Source organism: Dendrobates tinctorius, unplaced genomic scaffold (assembly GCF_039654945.1).
Source record: "Dendrobates tinctorius isolate UK_male_01 unplaced genomic scaffold, ASM3965494v1 ptg000061l, whole genome shotgun sequence".
Taxonomy (NCBI): domain Eukaryota; kingdom Metazoa; phylum Chordata; class Amphibia; order Anura; family Dendrobatidae; genus Dendrobates; species Dendrobates tinctorius.
The window spans coordinates 2,417,479-2,432,865 of NW_027361729.1; the positions used below are offsets into that span (position 1 = coordinate 2,417,479).

The 15,387-nt window shown below is 41.4% G+C and overlaps 1 protein-coding gene across 2 annotated transcripts in view; it reads left to right on the forward strand.

Annotated features, from left to right (window-relative positions):
• AGBL4 (AGBL carboxypeptidase 4) overlaps nucleotides 1-15,387 on the forward strand; it is a 1,778,944-nt gene that overhangs the window by 1,640,443 nt on the left and 123,114 nt on the right. For both annotated transcript variants that reach the window (XM_073579164.1, XM_073579165.1), the window contains one exon: nucleotides 14,911-15,073. In XM_073579164.1, coding sequence (XP_073435265.1) covers nucleotides 14,911-15,073 — 163 coding nt within the window. The remainder of the gene's footprint in view (nucleotides 1-14,910; nucleotides 15,074-15,387) is intronic.

Genomic DNA, 15,387 nt, shown 5'->3' on the forward strand with positions numbered 1-15,387 from the left:
AACACGATAAGAGAAGGCCTCTCATGGTCATTTTATGAAAAGATACTAATCTCAGTTTGTGTCCGTAAAGTAAAAAGTGTAAGAATTATCCACACCAATTCTGGGTGCCACGTGAAAAGGCGACAAAGAAGTCACCATCCATCTAAAACTTCTTTGAGTGTTTACAACAAGACTGTCCACTTTGAAAGGCTCAACATTTTGGTCCTGAGTAGCAATGATTGAATCTTTCGAAATTTGACAATTTAATTTTTTTTTTTAAATAAATTTTCAAATTTTTTGTTTTATTAAACCTTCAGTTGCCCTGAAAAGACTTATGCAATACTTTCAGATCACATAAAGCTGTATCCACGCCTTCTGAAGCTTTTTTAAAACAAACAGCCATAGAAATGTCAAAGTGACATCATCATAGATACAGATGGTCATAGCGCAGAACAGGGAAAATTAAAAAAAAATTGTCCAAAAATTAGTTAGCTATTTGTGGTCAGGCAGACCATTGTTATCAGAACACTGACTCAGACTGACAGTGTCGCTGTCAGAGGTCACATTATCCTGTTGTGACTGAGAAGGGTTATGTGCCATAGATTCCATAACACCCTGTGCTTCATCCACAGTAATACTCTTGCCGGAGGCAAAGGATGGCTGGTGCCAGTTTTGGTCTTGGTGTAGTGGTGCCCACATTCTTGCCTACTATGTTTTGGAGGTTTTTTTAACACTACCCTCCAATTGCCCTTGCCACTTTTTTGTTTACAATGTATATTGAATAACACTTTATTTAACTTTGGATCATCTTCCCAAACCCAATTTTTCAACCCTTGCCAAAAAGGATGTAACTAGAAATGCCAGGTATGGTAGGAAGGTACACTCAGTGGAGGACACAGACAAAAGAGTGAATGTGTGCAAAAACAGTACTTGGGCCCTTTGTGGTGCAATAGTCCATCATAATGCACAATTTCAGCTGCTTTGGAGGTGGATGTGGCCCCTTTACTTGTTGGGCCTCTGTGAGGTTGCATAAGTTGCACCAATGGAATGTCCATCCCTGGGTATATGTGTAAAAAGCAAAATGGGGCAGTCGGCCACAGTACAGATGTGGCATGAACAGATGCCAATTTAGACTAGTAAAACAGATATGCAAAAACAGACATGCACAGTTAAACGTCTACATTTTTTAAAACATTTTTATTCTATTTTTTAACAAAATTCAGTCCCCTTCCCAAAATATTACATAAGAAATGCTAGATAGGTCCTTAAACAAAAATTCAGCACCTGCAATATGGCACTTTATTGGTATTACCTCTATTACTGGGCTGTGAGCTCCGACTTCCTCTCACTATCGGTAAATCACACTAACATGTATGCTGCATTCTTTGCTTCAGCTTTTATACAGGCTACAATAGTCTCTCCTCATTGGCTTTGCTATGCCATGTGATGTGATAGCTGAAAGGCATTATGGGAAAGGCCGTGTGGTCACGCCTGATGTCATGTAACCCTTCTTTTACTAATGTCATCTTCGTTAATATGTAAAAAAAAAAAATGTCAGCGGGTATTTTTGGAGACATTCAGGCAAATCGAACAGCAAATTGTTCAAATCAGATTGAAAATGTGAATTTCATAAAATGCGTTTCAATCCCACAAGGGAGCCTCAAAAAGCAATACATACCAAAAAAACTGTATAAAAAAGTTTTTCCAGAAGTTGGTTTACATTTTATGCACATCATATCAAGTACTATATATGAAAAAATATGCAGGAATTCATCCGCCATATGCAGTCAAGGGCACATAATAAAAAAGTAATAAAGAATAAATAAATATCAAAAGTGAAAATTTCTAACCAAAATGTGTCCGTAACTGCAGAGCGAATGAAAACAAGTGAAGCATAAATAATTATAAACAAGCACCGATTGACAACAGGTATACATAGCTAGTTAGAAGTAGATAGGGTATAGTTACCTAGAGAGCCATACCCGGGGGAACCCACCACACCCGACGCGCGTTTCGCACTGAAATGCTTCGTCCAGTATATTTTGTATGGATGGCAGATGGATCTTGAGATCATTATCTCCTGTGGGCTGAAGGAACCGGAGTCTAACCCTCCTGATAGAAGACTGGTTTCCATAGTTTTGGGACTGGTTCTTGCCACTGTGTAAACCGTACACTTAGTAATGCTCCCAGAGCATCCGGAAAAAGAGATACCCACTAGGCTTCTCATAGAGTCAAGTGGTTGAGACAATATGAAATGTCCCAGAGATCAAAAGAATTGCACATTCAGGGTGGCAAGAACTGACTCATAGATGAGGTGGGGAGCAGGTGTGGAAGTGTCTTTGTCTCCATATGGTAGCGTGTCTATGGCAAAAATTGACTGTGTCTGGGATTAGTTGGGAAACTTGGTATTAGGTCACTGTTGGGGCACTTTCTTTAGGCACTGGTTGACATTGTTGATGCTTATGGAGTGCAATTATATTAGCAATGTGGTTGGTGCTTTTTTCAGGCACTTCATAATATACCGTAATATGTGGGAACTCTTGGCGGTTACATATAAGGATCACTTTGAAGGGCGCTGTTTGGGTGCACTGACCGGTATGGATTAAATACACTAGCCACGATCTTTATACATTGTACACACCTTAGCTTCTGCTTTTGAGATGTGATTTATTGTTTCCTTACACCTTTAAAAGAGTTTCTGTTGCAGCTGTGGTTTATATATCAAAAACACCCTAATATATGTATATATATGATGTATATGTATGCTTCCATATATGTATGTATATCTGCTTCCTGTGCCCTTCAGCAGAAGGTTCCGCTTCTTGGTGTATTAGATCATTCTATGAACGTCTTCATATATTCAAAGGTCAGTTTATTGGGAGTCTCAGCGCAGTTCATCATCTACATTTATTCCTGCTGTAGGCGGCAAATGTAATGTGATATTATGCTACTTTATAATAAGATCTGCGCAGGATGTGTAATCATGAAGACAAGGCCACTGTTCACACTGTGACTTCCCTTCTGTATGTATTATATGGGCCCAGATTGGAACTGTATAAGGTATCACAATGCGCGACGTTCCTAGGTGGCATTTTGTGCTCTATTTTCACCACTCATTTTTATGCAATTGTTTCAACAATTTTTCGCCAAAGCGTCAGCAGAATCGCCTCAAGTGATCATTGAGATGGTCGTATTTTCAATCCTTGTGCATAACAGACTGCGCACAGACAGCCACCGAACCAATGAAAGTCAAAGAGTTGGCACATACTGTACCACATGTTCCCATCCTCAATGTGATAGGGGCATCGAACTGTACACAAAATTCCACCATGCCTGCACTTTACAGACAAGAATTCACATACCGTACTCATGTGAATTAGGCTTTTTACTGTCTTTTTTTGTTGCTTTTCTGCATGACCATGTTTATTTAAAGCCTATTGACATTTTTGACATAGGAAAATAGATTTTAGTAAATAAAAATTGCACTTTCTAAGTCTTCATTTCTTCATTCATTTCCAGACTTTCTGATATGCAGTTTGCAACTTGATCTGAGTGCCAGATTTTTCTCTTGTGGGAGTGTCCCTTCCAGCAATATAGGATGGATGTGAGTTCTGGGTGATTTAAGGGTGCTGCTGTCTTCCTTAGCTTGTATATCAGCACAGATTATATTCTGTGCTTCATGCGCTTGCCTCCGACACTGTAGCCGGTTTTCTCTGCCCTCCCTGAGACTGTACATGCTTTCTTCACTTCCTACCACTGCTCGGGTCTTTATGTTTTATCTAAAGCATTGACATCACCCCAACAGCACGCATCACTGCTGCAGCCAATAACTTGAGTTTGATGGGTCGTGCGTCTACCTCGGCTAGCTACTAGTGATTAGCCACAGAGGTGATGTGGCTGTCAAAGTGGCATCTGGTGCTGGACCAAGGGAAGGTATGGACCGACTATATTTGTTAGTTTAGATATCTTACCTTAGAGTGTTTAGGGGTCAATTTTCTTGGAAGTGAAAATCCTCATTAAACTCAGATAAAACTGGCATTAAAAATAATCACAAATAAGTAATTTTTCCTGCAAAATTTGTGAATCTATTCTAGCCATGCAGTGCACTTTTATTAGTGGCATTTTATGTGCTTTTTTAAGCCTAGTGCATTTTTTAGTATTGCATTTATTTAGTATTTTCCACTGTAGACCTCAATAACCAAAATAAAAACCATACAAAACCCCCCCCCGTGTGAATGTGTGCCAGCAGGGAACAAGCTCCTCTGCCCCGGACTCTGCGTACAGCGCGCTGATCTGTATTCTAATCACAGGACGGTGTCACAATATACTAAGCACGGAATGAATGATTTTCACTTCGGCTTCAATCTCGTCTCCTTCAAAGATGCTCCAGAGCCCGTGCCTCTTTAAAAGGATGAATTGTCAGCTGCTGACAGAAAAACTGAGCGCATTATATTACCCATCCTGCGCCGCACTTAACAAAGTTGTAGCGGTTTGTTAACTTTGACGTTTTCTCCCTCCAGTGAGTGGATAAGTGAATGGCGCACAGCTGGACATAACCCGGTTAGAGATGGTTGATTTACCCTATAAACAGCTCTGTAACCTGGACGTCCGTCGCCGTGTATCTCCTGGATTGGTTCAAGATCCAATTCACATAGGAATGATGGGGGGAGAATTATACGCGGTGTTGTAGGACGCTTTTATTCCGATGTAGATAAATGTGGTGCAACATGCAATAAATTGATCAATCACACACATGTGGCACGATAATATAGCGCTAATCACTCAGCACGTTAGACGTTCTCTTGTTTGAGCCGTTTCGTATCGCCCTCGGCATCCTCTCCACCAGGTTAATCATGTCTTTCCCTTGTATGGCTTCCAATGAACATTCATTTGTGGAATCACCGGCCTTCAGAAAATGATTGCGACCAACAGACATTTTATTTTTTTGCACAGAACACCTCAGCTAAATCAAGAGAAACAGCAGCCCATCAGTTCTTTTAAGATATGAAAGTCAATCAATCCATAAAGTTGCTAGAACCTTGAAGGTTTCATTTGTGGAATCATCACCATCATACAGAAAGTGTTTAAATAATTCTGCGGTGATGCAAAATTGAAAAAGTTATGGTTCTTGCGGGGGGAAGGAAAAAATGAAAGCAGAAAAAAATAAATTCTGAACCCCCCTTGAAAAATGGCCTTGTCATAAAGGGGTTAATTATCTCATATGCGCGGTAGAAACGTGACATTCTACACATGCTGCATTTTGCTCCGCTGACTAGCAGGTCCTTCGCCGGACAAGTGAAGCGTGTAGACCACTTTGCAATATTTTCTAGGACAATTGAAAAATAAATACAGTTCAATCTGTGGGAAAAAAAAATGCTTCCCGAGGCCGATGTTGATATTTTCTACTGGAAAGATCTGGCCACTCGTCGCGTCCTGTGGGCACAGGGCTCTTCTTGGCCGTGCCGATATAACACACAGAGTTTTGCAGGCGTGTATTAGTGACAGAGACTAACAGACTGTAAAAGATGTGTGTTTTTCCCAGTTTCTCGACTAGGAACATAGCCCTGAAGAAAAAACTGAAATAAATAGGACAGCCTTGTCATATGGTGGCGGAGAGTCCAATCCTGCCTGACCTCAGGGTGTTGTTTTAAAATTAACTGCCAGAGCCGGGCGCACGGAACGTGAAATTGGAATTTACCACTTATATGTCATTTATTCAGCGTCTGCTCCATTTTAAGTTCCCCAAGGTGGTATTCATCAGGGGGTCTGCGCTGCCGGAGATATCTGGTAATTTATGAGATGCAAACAGTAAGACTAAGCTGGGGCGGAGAGGGGGTTAAGGGACGGCTTAAAAGGGGTTAATACTAACATATTCGTGCACATATAGAAACGTGTATATATCTATTACATTCCTGTAAAAAAAAAAAATCTGCTAATCCGGCATTTTTCAGCACAGATTTGCTATATAATCTGCAATAGCCGGGCCAGATTTATCTATGGGATCCGTAACCCTGTGCTCTAGGTGATCCGACCCCGGTATCTCTGCTGTGGGCATGGAAGGAGGACAATAGGTGGTTGGCAGGACACGTGCCTCGGGTGCTGGGTGCCAACTAGCCATTATGCATCAGGCTGAGTATTTACAGAAAATGTCATTTTTATTTGCTATATATCTTATCAGAGAAATCTGCTTCTTTCTCCTCCTCCTGGACTGATATTTCACTCTCAATTTACAGGTAATATCTGTATTCGATGAAGATACATTTTCCCATTACTGAGAAAGGAGATGGCAGTTGGTGCTCATAAAGTTCTATGGAGAGGGGAGGAGTGACAGTTACAGCTTTCCATAGAACTTTACGAGCACCAACTGTCATCTTGTATCTCAGTAATGGGAACATCTGTATTCACCAAAGACACATTATACCCGTGAATTGAGATTTTATGAATGAATGATCAGTCCAGGAGGAGAAAGCAGCAGATTTCTCTGATAGGATGTACTACATAGTTGCTTATTTTCATGTCAACTAGTGATTTATGGAATAAAAATTAAATTGACGGCCACTCTGAATAAGGCAACAAAATGAATCTTTGCAATGAGTGAACAAGGTGGCAGAAGGGATGGACAGGACCAGAGAAGGTGCTAGAATTTGTGAGAAACACATCAAAATGTTCTTTTAAGATCCGGCTCTGGGGAAAAATGAAATAAATTTCTATGTGTTTTCATTGCTGCAGCATAAATTTAAAGGAGTTGTCTGGCCTTGGGGTTCTAGTTTGCAGTCACTCTATGTGATGCAGACTTGTGAATCCACACAGCGCGCACACCGCCCGCTGTCAGGATTCTCTCGTGCTGGCGCCAGAAGCAGGGGGCCATGTGACTGCAAGTGTTTGCATCCTTCTGGCCACATTCTGATTAGATGTGTCCGGTCCAGCCCAAATCTAATATATAAAGCTCAATGTGTGTGTGTATGTCCGGGATTGGCATCCGCACCGTCGCAGCTACAGCCACAAAATTTGGCACAGTCACACGTCTGGACCCCGAGAGCGTCATAGGCTATGTTGTGAGGTGAAATTTTAACCCCACGCATTCCAATTCACCAAACAATTTTGCCCCTATCTACATAATGGGGAAAAAGTGAAAGTTAAAGTGTTGGAGGCAAATTGACAGCTGCCAGATGTGAACAAGGGGGACATAAAGAATGAGAGCGATGGCGCCAAACAGTATATACCGTACAGTTGCTAAGGTGGGGCCCTGACATGGGATACTCACCACACACGGGGATATGAACACACACATAATGCGCCACACACTACCACGTGCTTCCACACATATAACACCCTCAGCACACATTTCACCACACATACACCAACCTCGCCACATAAAAATCGAAACACAAAAGTCGCCACTCAAAACTCGCCACGCTGTCCCAGAGCTGTTTAAAAGATGAAAAATGAGCTGTGATTGGTCGCTATCAGCAACAGTTTTCTTTGTAGACAGTTGTGGTAACTGAGGCCTATTATTCTTATCATTTCTATGGTGTTATCGTCCTTCTGTAAAGCTGGAAATAACATAATTTATTACCGTGCCAACACAGACCACCCTCTGACACAGACTGCAGGGGGAGCCCAGTATCACACAGGATAGGATTAGATACACGGCTCAGCAGTCAGTATCACACAGGATAGGATTAGATACACAGCTCAGCAGACAGTATCACACAGGATAGGATTAGATACACGGTTCAGCAGTCAGTATCACACAGAGGGGATTAGATAAACGGCTCAGCAGTCAGTATCACACAGGATAGGATTAGACACACGGCTCAGCAGTCAGTATCACACAGGATAGGATTAGATACACGGCTCAGCAGTCAGTATCACACAGGATAGGATTAGATACACGGCTCAGCAGACAGTATCACACAGGATAGGATTAGATACGCAGCTCAGCACACAGTATCACACAGAATAGTATTAGATACACGGCTCAGCAGTCAGTATCAAACAGGATAGGATTAGATTCGCAGCTCAGCACACAGTATCACACAGAATAGTATTAGATACGCAGCTCAGCACACAGTATCACACAGAATACAGTCATGGCCAAAAGTTTTGAGAATGACACAAATATTAATTTTTACAAAGTCTACTGCTTCATTTTTTCTAATGGCGATTTGCATATACTCCAGAATGTTATAAAGAGTGATCAGCTTAACATCTATTACTTGCACAGTCAATATTTGCCTAGAAAATGAACTTTATCCCCAAAACACATTTCAACATCATTGCAGCCCTGCCTGAGGCCATGTGCACACGATGCAGATTTGCAGCGTTTCCGCAGCGGATTTTACCGCGCAGAAACGTTGCATATCCGCATTGTGATGTACAGTATCTTTAAAATGAATGAAAAAAAAAAAAAAACGCTGTGCAGACGCTGCGGATTTTTCCGCGCGGTTTTCCTGCGGTACAAAATCTGCAGCATGTTACTTCTTTTGTGCGGTTTTCTATCTCCCCTGTTACCAAATCCGCAGGGGGAAGACCGCAATGGAAAACCGCACAAAAACCACATGAAAACCGCGTGAAAAATGGAAGAAATCCGCAGGAAAAATGCAGGTCATTTGACCTGCGGTTTTCTTCCATTCTGCACGGAAAAATCCGCAGGGCTCAAAACTCTGTCTGCACTCAGCCTCAAAAGGACCAGCTAACATCGTTTCAGTGATTGCTCCATTAACACAGGTGTGGGTGTTGAGGAGGACAGGGCTGGAGATCAATCTGTCATGATTAAGTAAGAATGACACCACTGGACACTTTAAAAGGAGGCTGGTGCTTGGCATCATTGTTTCTCTTCTGTTAACCATGGTTATCTCTAAAGAAACACGTGCAGTCATCATTGCACTGCACAAAAATGGCCTAACAGGGAAGAGTATCGCAGCTAGAAAGATTGCACCTCAGTCAACAATCTATCGCATCATCAAGAACTTCAAGGAGAGAGGTTCCCTTGTTGCCAAAAAAGCTCCAGGGCGCCCAAGAAAGACCAGCAAGCGCCAGGACCGTCTCTTAAAAGTGTTTCAGCTGCGGGATCGGGCTACCAGCAGTGCAGAGCTTGCTCAGGAATGGCAGCAGGCAGGTGTGAGTGCATCTGCATGCACTGTGAGGCGGAGACTCTTGGAGCAAGGCCTGGTCTCAAGAAGGGCAGCAAAGAAGCCACTTCTCTCCACAAAAAACATCATGGACAGACTGATATTGTACAAGAGGTACAGGGAGTGGACTGCTGAGGACTGGGGTAAAGTCATTTTCTCTGATGAATCCCCTTTTCGATTGTTTGGGACATCTGGAAAACGGCTTATTCGGAGAAGACCAGGTGAGCGCTACCACCAGTCTTGTCTCATGCCAACTGTCAAGCATCCTGAAACCATTCATGTGTGGGGTTGCTTCTCAGCCAAGGGAATGGGCTCTCTCTCAGTCTTGCCTAAAAACACAGCCATGAATAAAGAATGGTACCAGAATGTCCTCCGAGAGCAACTTCTCCCAACAGTCCAAGAGCAGTTTGGCGATCAACAATGCCTTTTTCAACATGATGGAGCACCTTGCCATAAAGCAAAGGTGATAACTAAATGGCTCAGGGAACAAAACATAGAGATTTTGGGACCATGGCCTGGAAACTCCCCAGATCTTAATCCCATTGAGAACTTGTGGTCAATCATCAAGAGACCGGTGGACAAACAAAAACCTTCAAATTCAGACAAAATAAAAGCATTGATTTTGCAAGAATGGACTGCTATCAGTCAGGATTTGATCCAGAAGTTGATTGAGAGCATGCCAGGGAGAATTGCAGAGGTCTTGAAGAAGAAGGGTCAACACTGCAAATATTGACTTGCTGCATTAACTCATTCTAACTGTCAATATAACCTTTTGCTACTCATAATATGATTGCAATTATATTTCTGTATGTGATAAAAACATCTGACAAACACACATAAAAACCAGAGGCCAGCAGATCATGTGAAAATATAATATTTGTGTCATTCTCAAAACTTTTGGCCATGACTGTAGTATTAGATACACAGCTCAGCAGTCAGTATCACACAGGATAGGATTGGATACGCAGCTCAGCACACAGTATCACACAGAATAGTATTAGATACACGGCTCAGCAGTCAGTATCACACAGGATAGGATTAGATACATGGCTCAGCAGTCAGTATCACACAGGATAAGATTAGATACACGGCTCAGCAGTCAGTATCACACAGGATAGGATTAGATACGCAGCTCAGCACACAGTATCACACAGAATAGTATTAGATACACGGCTCAGCAGTCAGTATCACACAGGATAGGATTAGATACATGGCTCAGCAGTCAGTATCACACAGGATAGGATTAGATACACAGCTCAGCAGTCAGTATCACACAGGATAGGATTAGATGCACGGTTTTTATGTGCAATATAATCATTATAATTTGTTATAACTAACCACAGTTGGTTACTATGCCCAGGCCACGCCGGGCTCTTCAGCTAGTCACTTATATTGAGCAAGGCCGCGCATTTTTAGTAGGCACGTGACTGCAAGTATGCAAATCGCTTACATGTGGTCTTACACCCGCTGCTCTTAACACCGGAGAATCCTGACGATGGGCAGTGTGCGTGCTATGAGGAGTCATAAGTCTGCTATCAATCTGTGTACTTGTACTCCAAACCTAGACATCCCCTTTAAGGTGAATGGTAAAAATATATATATATAAAATTAGGCAAAAATGCATAAGGTTTGATTACATTTAGTTTTTTTTTATACCATAAAGACACATAGATCTGCATACAAGCTGCAGAAACAAAACTACAGTCATTGTTTCAACAGTTGATTCTTTTTTTATTCCTCTTCAATTCATTGGATCATTTAATAGAAAAAAAACACTCAACAAGTCTTTGTATTCTCAAGTTGTTGAGAATTGTTTTATCAGATTTCTTAGTTACATTTTTCTATGACTGTCAACAGAACTCCCACATGGGTTGTAATTTACAGAGGTCGTTTCTCTTGGCTGGAAATATCCCCAAGATGACTGGTACGAGATGACCACCTTTGCATAAAGATTAATTTTCTGATACTCTGTCCGGAGAAGTTTACACTACAGTGGCATGCAAAAGTTTGGGCACCCCTTGTCAAAATTACTGTTATTGTGAACAGTTAAGCAAGCTAAAGATGAAATAATCTCTAAAAGGCCTAAAGTTCCTTCGTGTGTGTATATATATATACACACACACCGTACAGACCAAAAGTTTGGACACACCTTCTCATTCAAAGAGTTTTCTTTATTTTCATGACTATGAAAACTGTAGATTCACACTGAAGGCATCAAAACTATGAATTAACACATGAGGAATTATGTAATTAACAAAAAAGTGTGAAACAACTGAAAATACTGTATGTCTTATATTCTAGGTTCTTCAAAGTAGCCACCTTTTGCTTTGAATACTGCTTTGCACACTCTTGGCATTCTCTTGATGAGCTTCAAGAGGTAATCACCGGAAATGGTTTTCTCTTCACAGGTGTGCCCTGTCAGGAAAAACAAGTGGCCATCATTACTTTAAGAAATGAAGGTCAGTCAGTCCGAAAAATTGGGGAAACTTTGAAAGTGTCCCCAAGTGCAGTGGCAAAAACCATCAAGCGCTACAAAGAAACTGGCTCACATGAGGACCGCACCAGGAAAGGAATACCAAGAGTCACCTCTGCTGTGGAGGATAAGTTCATCCAAGTCACCAGCCTCAGAAATCACAGGTTACCAGCAGCTCAGATTAGAGTCCAGGTCAATGCCACACAGAGTTCTAGCAGCAGACACATCTCTGCAACAACTGTCAAGAGGAGACTTTGTGCAGCAGGCCTTCATGGTAAAATAGCTGCTAGGAAACCACTGCTAAGGACAGGCAAAAAGCAGAAGACACTTGTTTGGGCTAAAGAACACAAGGAATGGACATTAGACCAGTGGAAATCTGTGCTTTGGTCTGATGAGTTCAAAATTTGAGATCTTTGGTTCCAACCACCGTGTCTTTGTGCGACGCAGAAAAGGTGAACGGATGGACTCTACATGCCTGGTTCCCACCGTGAAGCATGGAGGAGGTGTGATGGTGTGGGGGTGCTTTGCTGGTGACACTGTTGGGGATTTATTCAAAATTGAAGGCATACTGAACCAGCATGGCTACCACAGCATCTTGCAGCGGCATGCTATTCCCTCCGGTTTGCGTTTAGTTGGACCATCTTTTATTTTTCAACAGGACAATGACCCCAAACACACCTCCAGGCTGTGTAAGGGCTATTTGACCAAGAAGGAGAGTGATGGGGTGCTACGCCAGATGACCTGGCCTCCACAGTCACCAGACCTAAATCCAATCGAGATGTTTGGGGTGAGCTGGACCTCATAGTGAAGGCAAAAGGGCTAACAAATGCTAAGCATCTCTGGGAACTCCTTCAAGACTGTTGGAAGACCATTTCCGGTGACTACCTCTTGAAGGTCATCAAAAGAATGCCAAGAGTGTGCAAAGCAGTAATCAAAGCAAAAGGTGGCTACTTTGAAGAACCTAGAATATAAGACATATTTTCAGTTGTTTCACACTTTTTTGTTAATTATATAATTCCACATGTGCTAATTCATAGTTTTGATGCCTTCAGAGTGAATCTACAATTTTCATAGTAATGAAAATAAAGAAAACTCTTTGATTGAGAAGGTGTCCAAACTTTTGGTCTGTACTGTGTGTATGTATATATATATATATATATATATATATATATAAAATTGTCAGGTTTTACATTTCTAAAATTACAAAAAGGAAAGTGGGTTGATACAAAGTTTTAGCACCCTGCATGGTTATTACCTAGTAACACCCAGTTTTGAAAGGATCACAGCTTGTAAACGCTGTTTGTAGCCAGACAAGAGTCTTTCATTTCTTGTTTCAGGGATTTTCATCCATTCTTCCTTGGAGAATTCCCCCCGTCCTGTGAGATTCCTGGGTCGTCTTGCATCCTTTGCTATATTTAGGTCTCGACATAGGTTTTCAATGATGTTCAGATCAGGGGACTGTGAGGTCCATTGTATAAACTTCAGCTTGTGCCTTTTGAGGTCCTCTATTGTGGAGTTTCGCGTGTGTTTGGGAACATTATCCATTTGTAGAAGCCATCCTCTTTTCAACTTCAGCTTTTTTACAGATGGTGTTATGTTTGCATCAAGAATTTGTTGAAATTTCATTGAATCCATTCTTCTTTCTATCCATGAAATGTTCTCAGTGCCATTGGCTGCAATACAACGCCAAAGCATGATTGATCCACCCCCATGCTTAATGGTTGGTGAGATGTTCTTTTTCTGAAATTCTGTGCCCTTTTTTCTCCACACATACCTTTGATCATTGTGGCCAAAAAGTTCTATTTTAACCTCATCCGTCTACAGGACTTGTTTCCAAAATGCATCAGGCTTGTTTAGATGTTCTTTTGCTTGATTCTGACACTGACTTTTATGGTGAGGACGCAGGAGAGGTTTTTTCTGATGACTCTTCCATGAAGGCCATATTTGTGCAGGTGTCTCTGAACAGTAGAACAATGTACCACAACTCCAGAGTCTGCTAAATCTTTCTGGAGGTCTTTTGCAGTCAAGCAGGGGTTCTGATTTGCCCCTCTAGCAATCCTACGAGCAGCTGTTGATGAAATCTTGCTTGGTCTTCCAGACCTTATTTTGACCGCCACTGTTCCTGTTAATTGACATTCCTTAAATACATTTTGAAATGAGAAAAAGGCAACTTTAAAATGCTTTGCTATCTTTTTATAGCCTTCTCCTGCTTTGTGAGCCTCCACCATTTTTGTTTTTAGAGTGCTAGGCAGCTGCTTAAAAGAACCCATGACTGCTGTTTTTTGGCATAAGGTTATAGGAGCCTTTGAAACTTACATTACGTGACCTTCCCTAATGATGATAGGGAACAAGCCATAACCCTAACAGGTGTACAATGCAAATATTCAACCCTCCGCTGAGGATAGTCTTGCTTCCCCAGTCTATGCGGTGTATGAGTGGTGAAGATATAGATGACATTTGCAGCATATCCTCTCTCTTCATAGACGTACTCTGGCCTGAACAACCCTATGACAAGTCGTCTTCTCTCCATTATCTAAGTTACTGTGTATTTTGTCTCTGTGAACCAAGGTCAGGCAGTGCATCCAAATAAATGAGTTCTCACCTTACTCCATATATCAGTGACAGGGAAGGAGGACGTAGGAATTATTCTGTAATTTTCTTCTGCTCATATTAATTGTTCTGGTGATATATGGACTTGTCTGAGATCCCGGAGTCTGGTCTGAGAAGGAGGGTAGGCTTCATTAGTTGCTCTTCTCAATGATGTCTAAAGTAATAGCATAAGAAAACTAATAATATGGACTGATTTTAAATTAGTGGTTTTCTGCACTTGCCCAAAGGTCCTGTATATGGGAACAAATTCCAGCCCCTTTCAGGAGCAAAACCCAACCAACACCATAATCGGAGGCCAGATTAATCTTTGCCATTGGCAGCGCTCTACATAGATTTTGCTTTAATCTGCACTTAGAAAATGAACAATTATATCTGTCAACAGTTTTTCAACTCATTAAAATTAGAAGCAATTGCCAGGACATACTAAATTTACAAACAAAAAATTAATTGGATGTCTTTTAATGGCGGTAAATTTTGGATAAAATGGCCTTCTTTGGGTTGTAGACACCGACTCATGCTTCTGTACAGTACCTCTAGGAGTGAGAGCAATGACAAAATACAAAAGTGACCAAAACAACTGCCAAAAAAGGATGAGAACATAGAAATGGTCTGTGGTCACCCCAAACCCATTCTTCCTGTTGTATTAAGAAATTCACATGTACATTAACAGCAATGACCCCGTATCTTTTGTACTGAAGTATCTTTCTCTTGCAGTCAAGCACCTCCTTCAATAGAGACACGATGAAAGCCGGCACTGGCAGGAGATTTCTTGGAGGTCTTCTGGACAACTCTTCATATTGTTACACCTTGGAAGTCTCCTTCTATAGCTACATGTTGAGTGGAACCATTTCGGCTGTTCCTTACACCGAGGAAGCCTGTATCCTTTTATAACAATAGTTTGACATGGAGAAAAACAAGGTAAGAAATATATCGAACATATAAAATCCATAGGCAACATCAAAACCGTTACCTATGGCTGCCGAATTTAGGAATCTTCCTTAAAGAAGCAAACTTATTCCTGATAAAGTTTTTGACAACCATTCTCAAAAATGTCATCTTTCTTTCAAAGAAAAGTTGTCGTCTCTCCTTTCACTCTATACTAGGTTGTGCTCAAATAATGCACTCATTGACCAAATAACATGGGACTAGAGATCCCTTTCCAAAGATTTGGGTAATAAATTGGGTTTAGGC